This window comes from Anguilla rostrata, chromosome 7 (genome assembly GCF_018555375.3).
Source record: "Anguilla rostrata isolate EN2019 chromosome 7, ASM1855537v3, whole genome shotgun sequence".
Taxonomy (NCBI): Eukaryota; Metazoa; Chordata; class Actinopteri; order Anguilliformes; family Anguillidae; genus Anguilla; species Anguilla rostrata.
This window is the reverse complement of record NC_057939.1, coordinates 10,836,852-10,862,746: the sequence shown is the minus strand read 5'-3', so window position 1 is coordinate 10,862,746 and position 25,895 is coordinate 10,836,852. Positions and strand designations below refer to the sequence as shown.

Below are 25,895 nucleotides of genomic sequence, written 5' to 3'. Positions count from 1 at the left end.
CTTAAGGGCTAGGGGCATTTAGATTAAGTCCTTAAAATCTATACTGCTATTTCATTTATAAGCCTTGATGAATACAGTTTACAGATCTGAACAGTAACAGCTAAATCATGGGCATGAGTGTTACCATCTCCAAAACAAATTAAAGAAAGCACACACTCTGCAATTCCTTCTCTTCAATCTGAAATGAGATGATGCGACAGACAGCAATGATACAATTAAAATAAATATCATGTGGATTATTAATTTAAACAGAGCCCGTCAAGCCACAGAAGCACGCTGTTAGGAAGAATAACTGATACAAATGTCTCATTTACATACAGAGCCTGTTTATTTTAAGGATTTTGAATCTGAACTGTGCTGTGGACGGGGATGACTCATCCGGTGGGTTGACTACCAGTGTTTAACCCTGATGACATGGATGTTCTCACAGCGTTGTCGTGACATCTTTGTGATGTCCTCATAATGCCGCCTGCTTCACCATAAGCACACAGCGAAAACATTATGTGTAAGCTGGAAGATCGCTCTTGATGATCATTTACGAAACCCTACAAAGCCAATGTCCTCTCGAATGATAGTGGGCATCAAAATGTTACTTTAAAACAAATGTAAAATTATCTCTGGTTTAGCCTAGTCTGATATTTATACATAGAGCCACTCGTGCTTACTGGAAAAGGTTTATTTCACAACGGCTATTATAGAGTTTATGTGCTTGAGTTCACAGGGCCATATTTCCAGGGGCCAGACATAGCAGAAATAACTTGTAACCTGTAACATTAAAGAGGGTAGATCAGTAGTCTCTGAGACTCTGCCTCTCTGGTCTATGCTATTTAGCTGGGAATACCATGCCACACTGAGTCATGCATCTTTTTACCTGACTTGCTCTGCTGTCTTCATTGCAACATACTGACTCATAGTTAATGAATTACGTTGGAAGAACTGTGCACGATTTTAACCCCAATTTAGCCCTGACGATAACTAGGACCAATTTGTTAAGACTCGGTACACCTATGCTCAACTCTTGCAATGGCTTTGAGGGCAAGGAGCTTGTAGTGTGTCAAGTGCTTAAGAGGAACATTAATTGCTCTTGTGAGCTCCAACGAGCCGCAATTCATCTTCTGGGAAGCGAGAAAATCTCAGGCAGAATCTCGAGTTCATGGGTTTTTTCGGCCAGCTGTTCCCACTATCGCAACAAAGAGAGAGCGAGAGGGCAGCGGAAGAAGAGGCAGGACCACGGCAGAGAGAGGTGAGCAGCAATTAAGGCAAAGGGCACAGGCTCATCTGAAGCAGAGAATAAGGAGCTTACTGAGCAGCGGCAAAGGGCTTCGTTATATCCGCCCGTTGATGTGGAGGCTCCGTATGGTCGTATGGTAATCAAAGCAGCACACTTTTGAACATCCTGATGAGAATGTCGCCTGCTTGCATGAATAGAACCTCTCCTTAAGTTTGGCAGCTAAATCAGGCAGCCTATTGCGGGTTGATGAGGTCATGTAAGAGAGTGTTCTGGCTAACACCTTCCTCTCTAATTATGTATCTCATTGTAGTAGTTTGTAGCCTTTATCTCATTCCTTTTGGCCCTGTATCTATACAGCATAGCTTGGATGTGCACACAACTGTATATACATTTTTTAAATGCTATCTTTTCATTTTAGAAACATGTTATTAGTATAAGAAACCAGTATAGCATGGTAGGCACAGTTGTGATACACACATCAGTTTCCTGTAGGGCCTGTTTATACTTGCACTTGCTTGTCTGGCTACAACCTGAGTAAGTGACAGATCATAGTGGTCATGTTTGTGTTTAACTCTCACTATAATGTTCTCATACAAACAAGCACAACCCTGATACAATACAGCTTCTGCTAGAGCCCCATGCTGAAAGAGACAGATCTGGGGTAAATCTGCAACTACGCCTCAGCTCTAAGTGGATCAATTTCACCCTGCTTTTAGCTCTAATTACACTGCACTGTGTAGGAACGAAAAAATCAGCAACCACTTAGTTTCAACCTCCTCGCGAAGAGATGTTAATGAGACATTATAACACAAACAACCACTTAGTGTTCTCTATTCTGTCTCTATTTCTCTCTGTTTCTCTCTCACACACACTGGTATGGAACGCCAGCAGCTCCAGGCTGCAGGGAGTACCAAATGTAGACTTGGTGCTGGACAATATCTATTGGGCAACTTATTTTTATATGAGCACACTGAGACATTGGCTGGCTTTGTTTATCCACAGTTAGAGGTGCAGGAATACAGTGAAATATCAATATTCACTGCAAACATATATGCGACACACGATACGTTATTAAAGTGTACATGGTCAATATATTTGTAAATGACTTTTTAAAAAAGGTTTTTATATTTAATATGTTTATGGCAATTCATTGTGGGAAATAATGAGAATGTTTCTATTTCATCATGAAATGAATTGTGAGTAGGTGTGTGCGTGTTATTTTCTCCATGAAACCTGGGAGTGGATCCTGTAATGACTCTATTCAACTCAGATAATTCAGCTCAGTATTGTCTAATGTTCAAACATATCGCCTGCCTAGCCATAATGGTCTTCCTCACTGGGACCAACGCCTAAATAATGAGACTGAAATTAACAAGCAAACAGCCGAACAGAGAAAACGCTCCAGCAGCCTTTTCGCTTAATTAGCCATCAGCACATAATCACTGATAACAACAGTCATTACACCGCTTCTCCAAAGCTTCTATTAAAATACCCAGCTAAGTGGGGGCGGAATTAAGTAAAACTAAGTACAGTTGGACTGAGATGCTACATTCTCTTATGGTGCAGCGTTGGTAGTTGTATGGTGCTATAGATAAAAATTTCCAACACCTGAACACCATTGGCCAAATCTGGCTGGATCAATAGGAAATAAACACATTCAACTGGTTTCATATAAAACACCTTCCAGCTCAACAGGTGCAATTATATAATTTCAGATTTAAAAATGAGGCAAGACACAAATATAAATTCTGCTCCGTTCAACAAGGACCTATGAAATGTTGATGATTTGATTGTCCAGTCACCAGTTCCTACATAATTTTGAAATTACTCAACTTCCAGGAGAGAAAAGAGAGAGAGCCTTGCTACATCAGTAGAGTATGACTGGACGTATCACTGACACTTTGGACAAAGTGGTTTAATCTCGTTATTTCAAGCACTACACAGGTATGACTGAACTCAAAGCTTGCTTTTGCCATGACTTCTGACTTCTGACCACTGACTGAACGACCTGTTCAAGTTTCCAGTGTTCAAAACTTGACACCATTGTTGGGCTGTTAAAGCTTAGATTAATGCATTCAACCCAAGTATACCCTGCAAATGTGGAGCATCTCAACAAACAGTAGAGCAAGCAGACAATCATAGCAGCCGACTTCCTGTTTAATTATTTGCAGGGAGGGCATTGTGTTTCACTCCATCCACAAGGGGACAGTTTGTCAGGTCTTTGGTTTCCAGTTAATTCCATAGAATTTTAACTACAGCATGGCGAAAATAGACGTGAACTTCCAGGAGCAGCACTCCTCCTCAGATCCAGTTTTCATCTTCCTCACAGTGGAGACATTCAGCACTACATAGAAGCAGCTAAGTCATGCTCATATACTGTACAGGTAGAACCGAAGAAGCAAATGAGCACGCTCTTGAGAAACAGAAATGACCTTTTACAAGTAAACTCAAACCCCAAAAGATGCAGACTCTATAATCATCATAACCAAACGCGAGGACAGGTTCTGCCTGTCTTCACTGCTCTACAGAAAGGAATTTATATACACTCCAACACCCACAGACTATCAGCAGAGGACTGTGAATAATCAGTGGAATCAAAATCACTGAGGACTCGTGGAATATTACAGGAAAAATATTCTGTAAAACAAGCCTGCCTGTTAACTGATACACACTGTATTCTGGTTGTAAATCACAGAATGCGAAAAGAGAATGATACTGATTGAAAAAAAACAACAACAAAATGGCATCAATGAAAGACGAAGATCTGCTTGAATGAAGATTCCGCTCGAACAAGTCACGCACTGTCAGTGGTGAAAGTTCCCATTTGAATAGCCATCATAGATTGTCAATGAAAATTACATACTGGGTTGCCAGAAGGGAATGATGGGATTCTGACAGTATATTCAGTGGGTAGGGGATCTTCAAGAGAATTTTGATGGGATTTTCACTGTGTACAGTGTAATATACAGAATATTGATGCCGAAGAGAATTAAAGCACCCCAACTCTGACAGAAACACAGGGAGACTTGGCCTGTACTTTGAACGTGTGACCGGTTGTGCCGGGGACATGTGTTCATCTCTTGGACCGTAAAATTATTTATAAGGGTGAGAAGCCATGCTGTTCTGTGAGAGAAGCAATGTGTTATTCATATCGCAAAAGGAAAGCGAGCCTAAATCCTGTCTCTGGTTTATCAGTGCAGAACCTGATACAAGTGAGGTAGTGCCAACTAAGACATTAAACATAGCCAACTCTGTGTGGATACAGTTTTTATTAATAGAAAACAATTTTTTAAAATGGTTTTCTCTTCATAAAAGGGGCATCCTTACATAATTAGCAGTTAGCTGTGCACAGGTTCCACAGCTGAAATTGTCTCTTTTCTATTGCGATTATATTCTAACAGTACTTATAGTTTTATTTTGCATGTAACCATTGACAATATCACATCAACATGTATCCAAAGCCTGAGAGACTTGCAGAATGGCCAATTCCCAAGAAAGTGTGGGAAAGAAATGCCTTCCCAACAAGGACACAACTGAAACACAGCATTATGACATAAGACATATGGCTACAACAGACAGGGGGGTTTGCAAGTTCAAATCCTATATTTGACTCTGTTGTTCCTCAGACTCCAGCAGAGTACTATTTTCATGGGAAAATTGTATATTTTTTAAAATTGCACGTGTATGTGTAATTTGTCTTGGTCAAAACACATGGACAATAGAGTGGATCTGCATATATCCATATACATTATGATCCAGCTGTTGGTTCTGCAGCCAAAATCATGACATATAGTAACCGTGAGAATTAACTGCCTGCTGATGGAAGACGGCTTAACACATTCGGACAGCTGGGATTCACACACACACAAACACACACACAGCACACACATACACACGCATATATGCATGCACGTACATGTGCACACACAAACACACACACACACACACACATAGATTTTGTCTGCAAACACACTGATTTTGACCCGGGTAATTTTGATCTTCCCCGTTTCTCACATTACTTGACCATTAAGGCAATATTGTCTGTCTTTCACAGCTGTATATGTCTTTAACTGGATTACCCTGAGCCTACCAAGCACCTGTCCATAAACTAAGTTGAACGCGCCACATCCTGTACATTTTCAGAAGTTCCCGTAAGTAATCCAAAAGAAAATGCATTTGATCGAAATGACTCAAAAGAGAGGCATTAAGGGTCAGGCCTCGCTCCCACAATGTTGCATGATCGGAATATAAACAGTACATAAGGCGCTCGTTAATCTCTGCTGTTGGGGTTTGTTTAACGTAAACACCCATCTCCAGTTGCGTTTGCTAAAAGTGGGCTACGTCTCATGGATATCTCACAACAAGAGCTCTCGTGAGCACTGACAGAACACAAAGGAGCAAGAGGCCCACCAGAATAATTGTGTATGGCCTGGGGGGGAGGGAGGGGGGTGTCTGCATGTGAACATACATTTTTGTGTCTGTTTGAGCAGTATGTGCTTGTGTAAGACCGAGCGAGTAAGAACATGCCCGTGTGGGTATGTGCGTATGCATGCGCGTATGTTCACACGGCTGTCTGTGTGAGGTCCCTCTGCTTCCAGCAGAAGGTGAGAGTGAAAACAAACATTAGCATTGAGACAGGACTGATGCAGGCAAATCCCCTATCTCCAGAGACGGGGACACCGGCAACACTTCAAAACCCATTACAGATCAGATTTAGACCGGCTACATGTCAACACGGCGAGGCTCCGCACACAACAGCCAGCGGGGAATCATGGTCACTTAAAAACCCGATGCCAAAGTCCTTAGAGCAGCATCAAAGCTGGAAAAGGTTCTGTATACAGTACCTACACAAGGGAATACCCACAACATTAATAAACACTGTTTTGGATGAGATCCGTGTTTGCAAAGAAAAATATGAAGACCAGTTGCACAGCCAGCACCTTTGTGCACCTGTTTAGCCGACAATCATCCATTCTTCACTGAACATAATTTACTGCTGATTAAACAACTGTGAAGCTAACTGAAGTTCAGCTGTTTGCTTGCAACAATACATAACAGAATGAGGCCTTTCTGAAATAGAACCTCTCTGTATCACCCTTTGGTACATTTGCCAGAGGTACAGAGAACATATTGTCAGTCTTTCTAAGGTCTAAAATCACAAATCACAAGAAGTCAAGGTTTCAAAGACCGTAACAAAAATTATAGCGGGCTTGTGGATCAGTAGTGGCAGTTTCAAACACAGAAAACTTGTACGTTGGAAAATCCTAAAGTCAACACACTGTTCTTAGGTTGGCAGAATATCAGGACGCCAGACTACTGTGACCTGATGAGGTAGTATCAGAGGGGTAGGCTTGTGTCAACAGAGCAGGGCCAGAAGTCACGTAAGAGAGTGTGCTGGCAAACACCTTCCTGTCTAATTATGTGTCTTTAAAGTGGGTCGTAACAATGCACCACGACAACTTATCCATTCTACAGATAACTGTACAGACGTATTTATAGAACGACATATTCAAGAAAAAAAGCCGAAGGTATAAGTTGTGTTGGGAGTTGTTTGTGTGTGAGTGTGTGAATGTGTGTGTGCGTGCACGCACCTGTGTGTGTGGCATGAGTGTGTGTTCGTGTGTAAATAAAACCGAATGTGTCACTACAGTCAGGACTAAACCAGCCTAATTAGAGAATGAAAATGAATTCCATGATTCATTTCCTCCATTATTTGCCCTGGATGTGTGCCAAACACACAAGTGTGTACAAAATGGAAATATGATCATCTTGTGGGTTTTTTTTCCACAAAGCCAGGCAATGTTTCTGCCATATCAATCCACCGTCACCTGCTGAGGGCCTAAAACCCACGAGCAATCGGCGGTCTGCCTCGATCCAGCGGTGATATACGGTTTCCCTCCGCGGCACAATCAGAGCACCGGACTGGAACGAGGCCCCCGATCAGCATGCACGGCGCGTCGAACCCGGCTCCCGGAGAACAAGCGGACCTCCTCATGGCTTCTGGCCACCGTGACTTCCTCCAGTCTCGCACCCATTACCATGGACACAAATTCAGCCAGCCTCCTTTCAGCCCGGCCCGTATGAGTTTATATCATTTTACCAGGGGACCCGGCGGCCAGACGCTCTCTACCCCACTGCCGCCCCCCCCCCCCACCACCACCACCACCACCACCACCCCCCGGGCCCAAAATCGCACTTTTCCGTTGCGAGCCAACTCCACCAGTCAACCTTTTCAACGACGCATTCAAACACAATCCCTGTTATTGTCAGCCAGCCGTCAGTGTAACTTAAGAAGGACTTCCTGAATCCGAAGGAGGGGGAAAAAAAGCCCCTTTTGTTTTAACCGACTACCCTTTCTAATTCCTTCAGCCATTACTTACACGGTGAACATTTATAAACATGTACTGAGGGGCTGCAGATGTTTTAAACACCGAGCTCAATTTCACGCAGTGTTTATAAAAGCTGATGACTGAGGAAAGCGCAGGAGCGCACTTCACCATAACAAGCCGGAGCTTCGCATTTACTTTGAACCCTTCGTGGCCTTTAGCCGTTTCACAACACAGACTTCCGCTGCTCCACACCGGATAGGGCTCAGCCACCATGAAGATACAGGCTTACAGCCTGAATCGTGGGTTTCGAGAGAGGAACGGATGGCCTTTACGCTCTTTTTTGACAGTTACCATGACGAAAGCATGAATAAAGAATGTTCATCCCTCATAACGATATCCTGGATCACTGGCTATGTTTTTGTTCACAGAGTTCAGTGAATTCAGCCAAGAACCGGTGAATAAACTTAATGACAGGGTTCAGATAACATGAGATAGAGACCAATTTGTTCATTTCAATAGATTCTTGTCAGTGTTGTAGTTTTAACAGCGGTGGCTACAAATATAAACTGCCTGTAGATAAGAGACCCCCCCCCATTATCCACCCCACTACATTCCACAAAACAAACAAGAGCGATGCGCATATGATGCTTTTTCCCCTTCCAAAAAAAAAAAAAAAAAAGGCATTGGACTGCTTTGGAAATTCTTTTTAACAAGATTTCCAGACGCATAAAGGCTTCCTTCGGAACACAGAAGTCTGTGATCCCAGGGTTTTTTGGGGGGGGGGGAGCTGGCAAGAGTGAGTCCAGACAGGCTTAATCTAATCCCACACGGGCAACCGGACAAGGGCCCGAGGAATAAGTTGACGGAGGCAGAAGTGATTTAAAAAGGCGCACTAGCTGCCTGTTTTCTCCCGTTACCCCAGGGTCTGTTGGGGGGATTCCAGTGAGCCAACCTTTTTTTTTTTTACACTGAGCTGATTACATTTCACCGGCAGAGAGGGGTCTTTTATGGCCGCCTGCATCTCATTTCCGAGAGTCGTGGGGTCTGATTGTGCCTCGGTTAGGAGGATCACCTGCGAGGAGCCTGAAACTGAGTCTAATGGAACAGCAGACTTAATGCAATGTAATACAATAACGGAACCCCCGCCCCCCCCCTCAGGGCTAACATAAAACTCTGTTGCATCGACATCTGTGGTAATTACATGTTTATCAACACCACTGATGGTTTGTCCCTTCCTTTACGCAATTAGATTTAGCCCAGTCGGGTTTTAATGTATGAAGTAAAAAATGAAAATAGCTACAGCAGTAAATAGAAAAAAATGCATTTGTTAAGTCTATTTTCACAGCGCCATATTTTTATAACATTAATAGCCAACGCATAATATTGTCTCCTTGCTCCATTGACTCCATCCAAATTAGGACTGGCACAGTGCCCTGTCTGTATTTGAAGTTGAATGAGACTGATTTCAAATGGAAAACCAGTTTTCTCATTTATTTTAGAAATAAAGAAATAAATCTGGCTCGAGCATATCTTTTCTAAAGCAGATGCTGTCTTTTAGATACCATGGCTCCAGTATAGGTTAATATGATATAAACTAAACACAGCAAGTACCATTAATAAAATACGAGATACATTATTCTCTAGAGGCATGACAACTCATACATGACAAGTAAGTCAATACAGAGGCATTTCATGTGTTCATAGCAAGAGCACCCTCACGTTCTGTCTGTGTGATTTCACTAAGCTTTCACATCCTGTGAATTTGATATTTTTTGCACGTTGATAGAAAACGGTATCTGCAGAATTGCTTTACACAGAGAAGCCATGGACAGCATGCATGCATGCATGTTTGAAAGGCAGTCTGGCTGCCCAGCGTGTGGTCAGATCCTCGTCGCGTGTGCTCGTATGCGGAGAGAGCTGGCACTGCCCACGGCGTTGCCTGGCCCTCTTCATAGCGTGAGTCCACACAGCGTCCCGAACAACGCCCGCGCACACTCCTCTCCCCCAGTGAAAACACAGGGACACACAGATGTCTAGAGCGATGGAGGGGAGGGTGTCACCTGACCCCTACTTCCTGCCAGACCCACGACATGTGCCACCCCCCCCCCCACCCCCCCTCTCGGATCTCCTCCATCATCTGCCAATGAGCCACCTCACACTGCACCCTTCTACACACACAACAGACACTGAATACACATACAGTCATAACATAACATAGCACAACACAAATACACGCGCATAGTTTCAACACACACAAGACAATACTATAATCACAAAATAACACAACACATACACACACACATGCACACACACCCAACACATACAACAGAGAACAAGGACACATAAACATAACAAACATGCAAATACACATACAGACATCTGCAGCAGACAAAGGTATAAGCACCGAGTACTCAGAAAACTTGAAAAGTAAGGGAACACTGATGTAGAAAATGGAATACTGATGAAAATGCCATCTTAACAATAAAACCAGGGCTCCATTTGGAGCGTAAAGTGGCACAAAGATCTTTCGGTACAGCGGCTGATCGAACCTAGATAACGTTAAAACATTTTTACCAATCTGGAGATGGATTAGGCATTTCTGAGTATCTCAGCCTTCAAAATATTTGACGATGTTGACTAATGAATAAACCTCTTAAAATCCATTCCATGGTTATTCAAAACGAAGCTGGAGTCTCTCTCTCCCTCTCTCCCCCCTCTCTCTCTCTCTCTCTGATGGTTTAATAGCTTAGTATGGGTTTCATTGTGGTTTTATTTGTTTCTGTTTAAATCTTTACTGGCCTTTTGTCCCTTTTTAGTTTCTTTTATGAACATTTTAACATAATTGGATTGAAGGTTATTGTTTATTCTGTAAACAGTTTTTTGCAGTGTTTAAATAAATGGTGTATAAAAAAACCTCTCTCTCTTCCTCTCTCTCCCTCTCTCTACACCTCCTCCTTCTCCTCCTCTTCGGACAGTGTTCATCTCATGCCCTGCAGGTGACCGGGTATGAAGGCAAACCACCATGTCAGGCCCCCGCATTAATTCCCCTGGTAGCCATTCCAAACGGTACGCTGCACAGATAAGACAGAGACTTAAAGTACCAGGCTCAGTTTGCTGTGTCTGCTTTCCCCAGAGCCTTGGCGATTTCATTACATTTATTAATATGCATGAACATGGATTGCCCTGTGGACTGGAGAAAGCTGGTTTGGTGCCAATGCTGGTAATGGGTAGCGCTACTCTGCTACATTTTGGCGGGGAAACCTATTCTGTCAGCAGAGATAACAGGATATACATACTGAGGATTGTATGCATAGTATTACATGTATGTAATAAGTATGGGCAAGTATGGAACAAGTACTAAGAAACCGCTATCAAAGAAACAAATTGAGGAGCTGAGTCTCTTACAGCAATGTGGGCAGCTGATGACAGTGAAATGCAAATGAACGGTTAATGCTAGCTAGCAGACTGGAACACAAAGACAGGCAGAAAAAAAGCTGATTTCATAAAAGAGAGCTACATCAGATCACTTCTAAAGCACACACACAAACCAGTGTATTCTCCAGTACAGTTCTCATGAACACACACTTGGGCACATAATTATCTTGAGAAAGGTACCAGCAACAGTACAGGAAGTACTACCATGCAGACAAACCCCTCCCTCTATTATGTTTTCTCAGATATAATCCACCAAGCCTTTGTGAAAAACTGGAGAGATCATATGCAAGTACACTAAATCTTCTATCTTTAATTTCTAAAACTTTAAGATTTACAGAACTCATGAGAAACAAAACCAGCAACAAAACGCTATTAGTTGCCAGGACAACTAGTAGAGGGAGTTACATAATTTTGTTATGAAGTCACTGATCCTAGGTTTCTCCATGCTGGAAGCGTATTGTGGCAGTAATGGAGGTCTCATCTACTGGACAGGTCAGTTCAGCCTAAGATACATGCTTGCCTTTCCCCTCCTCCTCTCCATCTCCCGTAGTCCTGTAATGCAGGAAGGTGAAGGCGATTAATAAGGAAAATATTACTAATTAATTACTTTTGGTATCTTTCTTTCCCATTGCAAGATGCCATTGGTGGCCCGTGAGGACCCCAGTGAGTTGCTATTTCGAGAAACTTCCTAATTGAAAAGAGAGAGATTAGCTGTAATGAGGCTCACATGAAGACCAGGGGGACTTTTGGTGTGGCGATGTAGGCCTGCTATATGATTGGCTGACCCTGACACACTTTTCAGCAAACTGTCTGTCAACTCTGCAGCCTTGCCAACAAAATCAGCCATCCTAGTTTCCACGAATCAAATTTTCAGAACTCATACAGCACTCCAGAAGAGTACTGCAGATGGTGCTTTGAAATACAGCATAAAGACCAGCAGTGTAGTAAAAAACTCTCACAGTACGGTTTGGCATGCACTACATTATTGGTACAAAGACACACTAACTAGTGTCTATTGGCTTCATTAAGCGATAAAGATACTGATTGAAGTTACTATTATAAATATATGCCTACAGTTCATAAAAAAACTTCAAAATCAAAACACCTGTAGTACACATGAGCTTTAAAATTGCACAATGGAAACATACTGTTAATGTATGCTATTTGTGGCACCATTTTACCAGAGCGCACCTTAGGTTACATGTACCAAGTTGCAATATTCAGAGACCTCCATGACTGACGGTATGGTCTTTTGCTTGTTAAAATCCGGACAAGGAAGCCAACTCCATAACACAGTATCAAAGATTTACATATAAAAAAAACATTTTTAATAAGACCCTGTTAATGCAATTGGCTGTGTAGCATCCCGTCTCAACAACAAAATGATGGGCATGCCAACAAGATTCAAACATATGGCATCTCTGCGTCTGTTAGATAGCGAACAGACACGGGACCCTTTGAAAGCTGGCATGAACACCGAGTGGGCGCAGTGGCACGGTGACCCTTTGACTCCGCCCATTACAAATGTGTCGGAGGATCAGGTGGTACTGCCGAGGGGGTGGCACGAGTGGGCCTCCTCTCCAGCCTACTCCAGCTGGGTCCAGCTCCCAGACGCCAGCCAAAATTCATTCGCAATATTGGGAGGCTATGTCATGAGCGAGAACAGAGACCGTGTACAATGAACCCACATCGACCCACTAAAAATAGAAACTGCTAAGATTATGGCCAATATGATGCAACACACTATATATGCACCATTTGATGCAATTACTACTACTACCACCACTACTACTCCTACTACTACTACTACTACTACTACTACTACTACTAATAATAATAATAATAAAAGCAAGTTGAAATATTTAATTATACAAGTATCATTTGTTACATTTGTCCTACATAAGTTGGCTATGCTGACTGAGTTGTAGTTTGCATTTTTGCTATGAATTAAAAACAGGGTTGTATTGTCATCAGCATCTTTATAGGCTAACATGGTCAGGAAAACATTACACTGATTATTGACACTGGCCCAGAATTTCCATACTGTTAATAAGTTACATTAAGGTATTAAGAAAACATTGCTAATTAACCGCTGCTCTACAGGTGAAATGGTAGACCTCAAATCCTGAAATCATCTCTTTCGCCATTTATTACTAAGAATGTCACCACTTTATCTGTAAATCATGCCAAACCCCCTGTAGTTGCTGTGAAAACCGCCTTTTACATTTTTCAAGTATGAAAAACTATCTTGCAAATGCCACCTTATATCTCAGTAAATACATCAAAAATAGAGGACAAGACAAAATAGTTTTGAAACAGCCTGTTAAATGAATTTTAAAAAAACAACGCTGTACTTATTTCACACAAAACAATTCATTTCAAAATGAAAGTGTTTTCTTTATTACTTGGTTCTGACTGTGAATTACATTTAGTATATTTGTACATTTCCACTGTGCTGTCATTCTGAAAGGTGGTGTGAGACCACACACAGACTGCTGGAGAGGGGTGAGAAATCGATAATTCTTCACCAGCCGCCCAATAGAACTCCTCTTGTTCTCCCAAACAGCCTTGTTACAACTGGCTCTTTTAGATACATGACAGGCCACCCTCATCAGCTGTAATTAATTAACCGGTCAGTCAAGGGCATGGCCAAGTGCCACGAGGGGAACCAGCGGGGTAATGCAGAAATTAAACAAATTCCACAACAGAGAGATGGGAGAAAGAGAGATGCAAAGAGAAGCAGAGGAGGTGAGATGGAGATAGAGAGGGGAGAATACAGAGAGAGAAAGCTGTACGGAGAGGAGTGGACCGAGGGAAAGAGAGATGAAGAGTGATAGCGAGACAGGTCAAGCAAAGAGAGAGTGATAGAGTGTCAGCCCCTTAACAAGGGCTTCAGCAGAAACTGGGACTACTGATGGCATGCTGTCAGAACTGGGCCCTGGTACTAAATTTAACCAAAACACAACTTTACTGCCAACGGTACTTACAAGTTTAAGATAACAAAGTTACTTATTCCTATATATACTTTATTACTATATATCCCAAATGGGGATATTATTGATTATATTATGATTATTATTATTGTTGTTGTTGTTGGTGTGTAACATGAAAGTTAGAAAAACAGGCTAAAGGTAGCACAAAAAAAACATGTGCATGACATTCCAAACATTGATTTTAAAAGAGTGGCAGGTCGATTAAAATATAATTATGGCTCTGTTAAATACATTTCTATCCCCACTCCTTTCATTACAAACAATTTTCCAATAGATGAGCCCAGAAAAGTCTCCTTCAGCTGGCTCAGAAAGCCGTCTCAGAACAGGACAATAACAACACACACATCGCGCTCAAGGGACTTATAAAAGCAACAAAATTACACCACTTATCACACAAAGCCGCAAAGCAGCAGTTTGCTGTCTAGGCCAGAAATCACAAAATACATTATGGCAGACTAACCTTTACAAAAAAAAAAAAAAAAACAGAAAATGGCAAGAACTCTAAAAATATGGTCCAAAACCATATTTTCTCTTGTAGTATCAATTTGATGGCGACAATTTTCATCCTTGCGCTATTAAATCACAGTCAACGATTTCACACACAGTCCCACATGAATGAAACTGTGCTTCGACTCAAATAAAAACCATGTAAAAGTATTAACCAAAACTAGAGTTTCGCACTGTTAACCAACCACCACAATAGCCACAAATTGCCCAGAATCTCACAGAAACAGGTGGTTGTGATGGAGGATTCAGAACAGCAAAGGGTGTACAGCTTGTTCATGTTATGCTTATTATCACTTTGTTGCTATCACTACCATGATTTTTGATTTTGCACAGCAAAATTGCAATTGTTAAATCAATTCTAACAGTGTTATATCGGCCCTATAAAGATAAAATCACCATTACCCATAAAGCCCTCCATAACTTGACCACCGAGTATACCTTTGAACCTTTAAACATCTGAACAGAACATACGTCCCTAAATTATTGAAAAAATGTGCCATTTTTAAATTTTTATTGCAAATAAAGTTATCTTTAGTATTATCATCACTTATTTATTTCACCAATTTCCGTCACAACGTCGACGTCTTCACTGAGAGAAACGGGCAGGGAAGAAGCCTGCTATAAAGTGGGCCCTGTCTGTCAGCAGGCTGACACTGCAGTTCCTCTTGGCTGAGGGGACAGCGGCGACGCTCCAGGGCCGGTGCGTTTGTCTGAAACGGCCCTGGCAGAGCGCACATTCGCATGAGGGGACGAATACACTGCGTGTTTTTTTGGGCCTTCGCCCCTCTTTCTCTCGCGCTCTCTGTCTCTCTCAGCGTGAAACCATCCTGCTCCGCGAAACGACGCCGCCGGGACAAACCGAAGCCCCACCGTTTGGACGTCACACTCGCATAGCTTCCCACAAAGGGGACCCCCGGGGCTTCCTGCATCGCTGTGCGCCCACAAACGCTGTCCCCTCTGCCAGCTCGCACAAGAACAATCTCCAGGCTGACGGCATAATTCACAGGGGGGACTGAGTGCGGGCTCAGCGCGGAGGTTCGATTCCCAAGTCTCCCGTTCCATTCAAGGCCCCCGCCACTCCCCTGCCCAAACTCTTTGCCTCCACCATGCTGGGGGGAGGTGAACAGGGATTCTGAAGTTCAATGCAGCCCTCGCCATGCTTGACTGAATACCGTTGAGCCTAATACCGACTAATCTGGTCATCAAATACCCCCACTGCCGTCCACTGGAAACCAGCCCCACTTCTCACTGGCCGCAGAGACAGGGAGGTTTTGGCATGCCAAGCTGCAGGGTAGGGTGTCCCACACCCCTTCAAAGAGTAGGAGAGAGAGAGAGAGAGAGAGAGAGAGAGAGAGGAGCAAGAGAAAGCTTCTTCTTCCCCTGCTCTGTTTGTTGTGGCCTCAGTGCCTTATTTATACTGGGACTTCACTAGATAGATAGAATGGGAAAAAAAAGTGTTTGCGGTCAGTCTTGGTTGGGTTGCGACACCTTTCTCTGCCGTTTGATGTGTTGCCAACATTTATATCCGTGGTGGCAGAGCGATGTAGTCACAGCGGTGGATGTGTGCCCCTAAGATGAGTGTTTTCTGGTAACTCCTGTAACTCTAGAGGGATGTACCTATATTGCTTTATAAATGGATAACATATTACAAAGTCATCTGCCCTGAATTAGAGTGTCTGTTAATAACATACCTTTTCTATAATCAACTCATGTGAAATCTGAATATTGCGTTGGTGTGTGTCTGTCCCATTGAGCTGATATAAAAGAATTACTGGTGGTTTAGAAAGAAATATGACTTTTCTGGAGGACAGAGGTGGGGGTGGGTCAGATAGCAAAATGCCAGCCAGTGGGTACATACATCACACGTGTAATGTTGTAATGGTCACGGCCACCAGAGTCTGGCTGATGGACAGGCTCATTATGCCTGTCATCTGTCTTGACCATTGCATTCACAAATGCCTCCAGGACATGCTCTGCCGAAAACAGCCACCATTTGTGACGCACAGTGAAAGCAGTCCATCCACAACAGGTTGTGTCGGGAAAGAGATGGTGTTGGGCCTGCGTTTCTTTCACTCGCGTGACCTCTTCCCCACGAGGCCTTGTCTCCCGTTCCCTGACTAAACGACACTTTCTTTGTGCTCCGGAATTCATCAAAGCATCATTTAAAGTGCCCAGCTAAAAAGAAAAAAAGGAAGAAGAAGAGGGAGGAAAAGGAAACATACAGTCCAGCATTGAGCAGGTACCAACACATTTAATATCCCCCATTCAAAAGCCATGCCACAATAGTCTCCTTTCTCCTAGCGGCCTGATTTTGGCCAGCTTTTACAATCTTTGTCTCGCCTTGCATCCAAAAGATTAAACCAACCATATCAGTCTCCTCCTTGGCACTTTGGTGCTGAACGCGGGTAAAATAGTGAAGCAGGATTCAGAGATGGGATCTGGCTAACAGCTCAAACCTCAGATGAAAAGAACCCATCTTTATCTTCAAAGTTTGGAGGAAACTGGGCAATTTGTATGTAATAATAAACAAATAACTTATATAATATTAAAGCATGTAACACACGAATAGAGGAATACATTTATCTACAGCTCAAAGGAAGAAATCCTCAGACAGAAACATAAAAGGTAAAAAAATAAAAAATGAAAATCTATATAACCCATATAACCTACAATTACATTTTTTTTTCAATTCTGGCATGTGATATGCTAGTCAATGAGGGACAACAGTGAACTCTTAAAAATCTTTAAAGCAATTAGCCCATTATAATTGCTAGTTAATGACTTTCCTGGCCTCGTTTTCTATCAGAGCACAGGTTTGCAGAGGCCTGGGGGCTGTTAGAGGCCTCCATAGATTTCTGCAACACCTTCTATTCAATAATTCAATCCCCCCTATCCTGTTCCACCGTATATATGTATAGCTCGTATGTACAGCTCTTCGAATGAAATGGATTATTTGAAATAGAATACCATAAAGTAGAGTCCCTCTAAATTTGTCATGGTCTTTGATGTCCAAAGTAGCCTACACATCACACAAAGAAATGCCAGGTTTCAAAGGGAGTTCAATGATGCTCAGATAAGATGTGTGTGTGTGTGTGTGTGTGTGTGTGTGCGTGTAATTACACAGAGCAAATGTAATTGTGGTGCGCACGCAATTTATATCTAGGCCCCACTCAAATAAACGCGAATTATCTCTTATACTTCAATACTATCAATATTTATTTATTTATTTATTTATTTATTTATTTATTTATTTACTTACTTTTTTAGGTACATGGTTTCAAAAATATGCAACTACTACATTACAGGCATTTACTACTCCTATATATGAAATTAGCATTACGATGTACACATTATGCGTAAAGATGCACGCGTAAAATGTACCCTTGGTCAGTAACTTTTTCAAAAGACCGCGTTCTCAAGCCACACTTTGATTTTCTCCTCCACGACGGAGAGAGTGGCGGTTTCACTCTTCAGCTTGCAATAATCAGAACTCAGTTGTTTGAAAATTTTAACATAAAATTTAAATTAAACACTTTCAATATTGTATTTTAGTGCCTCAGTACGGACCTCTCTGGAAAAATGGACACAATGTAATGGTAGGCTACCTGAACTTCACGCACTGATCAGTGTTCTCAAGTCTGTTAGACCAGCTTGACGTCTCGCGAATACAACAGCGTCAATTCACCGTGAAATCTAAGAACGCTCAATATCGATTCAAGTGCACAATTTAAAGAAAGTCTATTGCTTGAAAAAATAAAGAATCAGATATAATTCAAGTACGTACCTATCAAGCAGATGAGCACGAGCTGAGCGAGCAATAGAAAGCTTTTTGATGTAGTCACTTCCATATTCTTCCCTTCATTCACGCAAAAACAAAAAGAAAACAAAACATATACTAGGTGAGGAGAAAACGCTTTCAGCAAGGGAACTGTACTCCCGAGGTACACGGGGGATGCTATACGTGATTCATGCCGATGGTGTTTCCATCCCTCTCTGACATTCGCTTCTCTCTCGTGGGTGTCTCGCGCCGGAGCGGCAGCAAGGACTCGTGGAATCACGCTGTATGTGAAAAGGGCAGAATATTGGGAGTGTGCGCCGCCCACAGCCCAGATCAACGCAGCGGCGGTGCTAACGCCTGCTCCGCGAGAGGAGCAACTTCAGGTTCAAGGAGAGCGTAATCATATTAGCCCGTCTGTTTATCCAGTATGAGCACAAACTCGTGCGTGTCAATGGAAGAATAATAGTTCAATGATAAGACTGTACATTCGTCATTTTATTGAAAATTGTTGACATGGTCCGAGGGGAAGAGCGCATAGGGGTGGGACTTCCTTCTTCTTTGAAGGAAAATAAATGTTTGACCTTCAATTTTCTAACCTCAATACTTATGAAGAGACATATGAAGTCAAAAATAAACCAGTATATATCACCAAGGCTCCTTGCCTGAAAGCAGGACACAGCTGTAATTGAGTGGTGCATGAACTGTTATTGAACCATATTGTCATAATGGACAGAACATGATCCTGTTGCACCTTGGCATTGCACCCCATGAAGAATCATGATGCTCCAATAAGAGGATAACAGGAAAACAGCATGAAGTCACTTTAACAGACTCCATAAGCAAAGATCAAGTGTTGGGGGGAAGTGCGATGTATTATGGCATGGGGTGAAGGCCATTGACCTCTTGACAGGGGAGTAGGTTAAATGTAGGAGAAACTGGGAGCCACAGATTAGCAGTGACCCGGAAAACTGAAGATAGCTTGGGAGTGAAAATTGGGTGAGATGTGTGTGTGTGTGTGTGTGTGTGTGTGTGTTCTGGTGGGGGGAGCATGGAGTTGACTGCCTTTCAGGAAAGGGGATATGAGATTCTTAAGGGGTGAGGAGGGGGGATTTGACACACCCACACTTTTACAGAGGCACTCAGCACTGAAGAGATCACAAAGCGTATGCCCCTGACATAAGCAGATTCGTGGGGAGACACATTTGGATCTTTTATCTAAGCAAGTGTGTGTGTGTGTGTGTGCAAGTGTGCGTGCGTGCATGTGTGTGTGTGTGTGTGTGTGCAAGCGTGTGTGCGTGCGTGCATGTGTGTGTGCATGTGAGTGAATGGATGGTTGGGTGGGCCTGTGCACTCATTCATGACTGCACTCTTCTATATTTCTTACAAGCCAGACCACCGCCGTTCATGGTGTGAGATATGGCGCTAGATATTCCTGGCAGTAATTAAGCTTGGCTGTTACTTCCTCTATGTCTCCTGAAACAGGAGGTTCTGGCACAGTCTGTGTTGCTTCTTTAGCACAGTGAATTTATAATCACTGTGCTTCATTAATTCATAATGCCAGCAAATCAGAACACTTGCAGCTTTAGCAGTAACAGACAGAATTTTTAATTTCAGTTTCTATAATATTAAAGGACATGCTCTCCCCCGCCACTTATAAAATTAATATTTTATACACCTTATTTAAAAAAAAATATATATATATTTACCCATTGGGTCTTTTCTAGCCACATTTAAAGACAGATTTAAAGATCTATTGACCTAACAGTGAAAAAAATATAAAAATAAACATAATCCATTTTAAATCTTTAGGTTCTTGTCCTAGTTTGGGCAGGCGTAAGCAGTGCGCATTATTAATGTATTTATTTATTTAGGAGTTGTAATTTATTTATTTATGAGTTGTTATCTTAATTGAATAAGATGTTTTTTAGTTTCTTCAACCCTGTGCTCCTGTCTCACACACTTGCAGCTTCCCCCGGTGGCTCCAGATAACATGCTATCCTAATGTTCCTTGCTGTTACCCTTTTGAATAAATCTACATAATTTATCCCAGATTATCTCTAATTTATGCAGGGTTTGCTCCTCACTTGTTAGACTGCATGTTTTCAGGGGGGCCTAATACAACTAGTTTTTACATTCTGAGAATGGCCTTTATGCGCCTTGTGTGTGTGTGTGTGTCACACATACCTCTAAAGCTTTTTCTTCACTTTTAACACTGCTTTAAAATGTTTTCACAAGAGCTGGCAAAGCATTCATTTTGCACTAACGTCACTGAAAAACAAAGACTTTGATTGTGAAATGCACCGTGTCCTTAAATGACCTATTGAAAAAACTAAGGGGAAACTGTACAAGGTGAGAAATATCAGACTGGATCAAAATGTATGCCTATTTTAAATTCTTTAATATTTTTGGTGCTGGTAAAACTTGAAAACATTCACAATTTGCAAGGATGGTAGTAACTAAAATACCTTTTTTTCTAAAGGTTAGGAAAGTTTGTCAGTAAACTGCCGTTTACAGTCTAAATGGTTAAAGCAATAATTAATTACTGTTGTATATGACTGCCATTGCAAAAAATATTTGTTACCCAAAGCAATGAACAGAGAATTTCTGGCATCACTCTGGCACAGACAGTTTCCAAGGAAGAGAGGCAAGCGGTTGCACTAGGAACTAGTGAAGAACAATACCAGCTCACTGTGACATCACACGATGAAGAGGAGTGATCAAAACAAGCATAAAAGGTTTGAGACAGTGGTCCGTATGGCCCTGCTTCCTTTGTGAGGGTAGACACAAACATCTGTATGGCAGCATTAATAAGGGTAGCCCAGTAGGATTCCCTTTGAAAAGCTATTATCACAGAAGCAGTAAGCTGATGGAAAATGGAGAGCAGTGATTATCGATCACTTCCTGGGGTCACAGAGAGAGGGACTATCAAAAGGTCATTGCAGCGGCAGATCAACAAATGAAGAGATGTGCGCTAGGACAGGGAAAGTCCCTTTCAGCCGTCTGTGAAAATGGCAAACGTTGTGGTCAGAAAACAACCAAAGAACGTTTATTCAAAAGAACAGTTTCTTATTGTTTAGAGGAAGTTTGACTTGTTTCACTGAAAGAACTCGGTCCACTTTGCAGAGTATTAACAGTGGGACCCTGCTGTCTCAATATGTCATTATCTGCCACACCCTGGGGCCCAGTTACCTGAGACAAAGCTGAGTCAAAGACGTCTTAAACCAGCACACAAATACTAGACAAAGCCATTTTAAGCTGGCAAGACGAGATACACACAAGATACTTGTGTGTATCTATAATATTTCTGTTTTCACGCTTAATTTGTTTAATTCGTTATATTCAGTAGTTGTGCGGTAATTCTGAGTAACACAGAAAAGTTATCCACATAATAAAACCTTCAAACCTACTGAAATGCGAAACTGAATTTGAAATGATAAGTTAATTTTGAAAAGCAGTTTCTACAAAGTCATGAAGACACAGTGAGGAGCCCGAGTCATCACACTAGACGCAAGACAAATGATAAACTTGTGATTTCTGATTCAACACAAAAAAACATTTTGCTCTGACAAATCAAACTCCCACAACAGAAGATAGAGAGGGAAATATTAGACACAGTGTTGGAATTAAATATCAGAAATAATTTTAGGCCAATCTCTGTTAACCATCTGTTACAAAACACCACTTCAACAACAAATATGGGGAAAAAATAAAACTGCAGAATAAATAACTCAGTGTCCAGTAAGACAAAGAGGCTGTACAGGCGAAGACTGCGAGCATGTCTTTTCTGATAGGTGCTAGACAGACTCAGCATAAGTTCACTGACCTTTATAAGATCTCATTTTCTCACCCTGTTTAGAGAGTCCATGGAACTGGTCAATTCACTTTCACTTTATGCTTTTTTCCTAGTCACCTCACTCTGTGTTCTTCTGTAGAGTTTCAGGAGGGTGCAGAATACTCAAATGTTTGATCTACATCCTAGCAATGCCGAATGGTTATCATACAATTACAAACCCCCGCTTCATCCTGCTCACCCACTAAATCTGTCAACACCATTCCTTTCAATGTCTGCTGGCAATAGGGCTAAAGTGAGCATGCTTGTCCAATTTGAGCTCTGACCTGATAACCTCAAAGCTAGCATCCCAATCTCCCCCTTCTCTGTTACCAGTTAACTGCCTGGGCACAGTTTCCATGACACCGGAGTTTGCAGAGCAATGTCATCATTATTGACCACCTGCTAGGCTGCCAATTTCCAATATTTCACAAACCTGGGTGTGAGACTGATATTGACGTCTGTCACTGTGAATCACAGTGAGCAATGTTGATGAACCCCTTCTTGTCACTTCGTTTCTATAGCGATTGCCAGGATCTCTGTCATCCACAGCCAATCAGAAGGCCAGAAGATTTTTAAAAAAGGGGCAGGTGTTGAGCCTCAAAGCAACATGGGACAGATCAGAAGTTATTCATTTATATAATGTATTTTTAATTACCCAACACCTCAGCCTGGACAACAGAAGTACGTGGGCGATAAGTGAGCGTTCTTTTCTAATTACCTAATTAACAAAATCTCAGGTAGAGACCATTACATGTGAATGGAGGCCACAAAATCTTATTCTCTACCAATGACTCAATAAAAAAAGGTTCAGTATCAGCATAGGAAAACAAATTGATATCACTGGTGGAGAACATGCCTGAATGTAGGTCAACAGTAATGGAATAGTATTTTGGAAAATAAAAGCATCATTATTTGATTTTAATATTTTTGTCATAGTAAGTCATTTTTTGAATCCATGTATACAACAATTAAAAACAATGTTGCCGATCCACACATTATGCTGTGAACAACTACGGTAAATAAAAACTTCAACAAAAGCACAACTAATTCCCTCGACCATTCTGTTTTAGTGAAAGAAAGAAAAAACTTCACTTTCATCAAACTAGACAACGAAGATACATTTGGTTATTCATGAGAAGTGCGTTTTTAAGTTGCCATGATTTTGGGGGAAAAAAGTCAAAAATGTCAAAATGTCAGCTGGCTTTTCAATCCCACAAGTCAGTGTGAAATCAGAAACAATTCAGCCAGTTTCTCAGAAAAAGCCAATGCTGGCAGCGCTAGTGCTCAAAAGGTACTATGGGAATCAGAAACACTGTCTACCCAAGATTTAAAGCCCCAGCCCAAGGAGCACTTCAAATGTGCCAATTTCACACATTAGCCAAGCAAATGTCTGAATCCTGTAAATTGTCGTATCCTTGACTAAAAAGGTCCAAAACATCTTTGGCATTTTGTTAACTAGTATGGAACCAGCTATGAAATTGTCTGGGTGATCCTCTACATCTGTGCAGTTAAGGTTCATGTTTAACTGAAGGTGAACCATTATCACCGCACCTGAGCTTGCTTGTTCACAGCAGGGCTGTGTGTCCTTCCCCAACCTCAGTCTGAGGACCTGAAAGCACAGACCTCTGTGTGCCACCAGCAACACAGGCCTCCAGTTCGGCTGCCCGAAGAGTGGCTTTAAATCAGAGGTCTTTCATACAGCAACAGGTTCACAGAGTCCAGAGGGTGAGAGAGAGACAGACAGACAGAGTGGGAGAGAGAGAGAGAGAGAGAGAGCTCCTTTCATCTACACCCCAGTGGCAGCCTGACCCAGCTGCGTGTCTCTGAGACTCAGAGAATGGGGGAGAGAATGTGGACTCCCTCCACCCCCCCCAAACACACACACACACACACACACACACACACTGGAGAAAAAGAGGCCCAGCCACTGATCTTGTTAATAAAGAGAGAGGAATGCGCTGAGGCTCTTCTGCTAATGAGCTGCCATTCAAGTCCATTCAATTCAGCACTGTCAAAGAGCTGCTGTTTGAACACATTCACCCACAATTTCAGACAGGAGTTTGTTTCGTTGAAGGCAGTAATATCTGTGAAGCCAAAGAAGTATTCATTCATTCATTCTATAATCGTATCTTCAAAATGCTACAGTTTCAAATTAAACATTTCAACACATCACAAATGCAAATATACATAATAAATAAATGTGCCAAGTAGAATAAATAATATTCTAATTTATACAACACCACCATTTCAAAAAATCTGACACAATTCCATTAACAATTGCTTAAACAATTGTTAATGGAATTGTGTCAAATGTTATTCCAGATCACAGTATGGGATTGATCACTGAGGACACTGACACTTGCTAAAGGCACAGGACATACAGTCCAACTAATCAATAAATATTGACTCATCTGTTCTGTTGCTAAGTTTGTTACTCACTTCTGATGCTAAACTCAAGTTAATTTATTCAAAAGCAATGCACTGGAATCTGCCTAGAGCAGTGTGTTTTACACCTCAAGTAATTTCATAGCACCAATAATCTTAACCAGGTTTAGAGGATGCACCCTGTAGGCAAATGACATTGAGAGAGAGAGAGAGAGAGAGAGAGCGCTCTTGAAGCTCTCTGACTTTTGTACTTAAAATTCTTGAAAAGAACCACAGGACAAGAGCATCGCAAAATATTGATGTGACTACAGCTACACATTCAGTTTTCTGTGAGTTGATTGAGTTTTACTCAGAAGCAGTCTCTGCTCCACTCAAAGTGCCGGCGCAACTCAGCTAGTGTGTCTGAGTTTCCTAGCAACAGGCAAGCCATGGGGGAAAGGCCTAGCAGAGCAGGCGAACCACTCATCTAAAAATACGAACAAAAGGTTCCAATTTTCCTCATTTTAATTCTGCAAGGCCTGATATCCGAGCACTCAGTTATACCCTTTTTGTAGAATTTTTGTATTTCTTGTGCACGTTGTTGGGTTCAGTCAGTTGTGCGCACAAGCCCTGAACTATCCACACAATGAATCAAAATGTAAAGCCACTATTAGAAATATCTGTGTTGGTGTTCTAGTGTTTTTCTTTCTTTCTTCTCCTTTCGTCTGTAATGCACAAAAATAGCGCCAAATCTTCGCCAAAAACAAGAATCTCGTATGCATAATTAATAATCACGTATGCATAATTAATACTGCAAGGATCCCTTTTTTGTGTTCCCCGATTTTAATCTTCAAAGCTCCGCAGATATTGTGGAGCCATGGGATAGTTATTTCCGATGGCATTCAGCCATTCACTGGTGAGTTTGAGCAGAAGCGCCCCCAGACAACAGCCCTGAACGCTCTTTCTCAGGGTGTCCCACCCCACAATGGACTTCCTCAGCCCTCGCACAAAGGACTTTGCATAAAAAAGTCCAAACTCAATGGCATTCCGAGCCACAATTAACCTTAGAATATGCTCTTTTTTGTGCATGTCCACGGAAGTAAAACAATGGCAAATTACAGCGAACCCCTCCCTCTCTCTATCCGTCTAATCAGTCAAAAAACATCTGATAATCAAAACAACAAATAACTATGAAAACCCATCCTGTTATATACTAATATTTTCATAGGGGGGCTCTACTTTACAGTTACAGTCACCCCAATTTACAGTTACAAAAGTGGGGTGACAAAGCATGGGGTGACGGGGTGGGGGCAGGGGGGTGTCAGAATTAGCTCCCCTCTCACATCGTCTGTCTGGCCCGCAGAGAGCCCTATTGTCATGCTGTACAACGGCCTCTATGGCATCTGCACAGCTTAACACCCAGGAC

The 25,895-nt window shown here is 42.0% G+C and overlaps 1 protein-coding gene across 6 annotated transcripts in view; it reads right to left on the bottom strand.

Annotated features, from left to right (window-relative positions):
* The window catches only part of ptprz1a (protein tyrosine phosphatase receptor type Z1a), a 56,375-nt gene extending 37,799 nt beyond the window's left edge, over positions 1-18,576 (bottom strand). For 2 of the 6 annotated variants that reach the window (XM_064342736.1, XM_064342737.1), the window contains exon 1: positions 18,280-18,576. In XM_064342736.1, coding sequence (XP_064198806.1) covers positions 18,280-18,343 — 64 coding nt within the window. In that variant the 5' untranslated portion in view covers positions 18,344-18,576. The remainder of the gene's footprint in view (positions 1-18,279) is intronic. The other 4 variants (XM_064342739.1, XM_064342740.1, XM_064342738.1 and 1 more) reach the window with 3 other exon arrangements.
* Between the last annotated feature and the right edge of the window lie 7,319 nt (positions 18,577-25,895).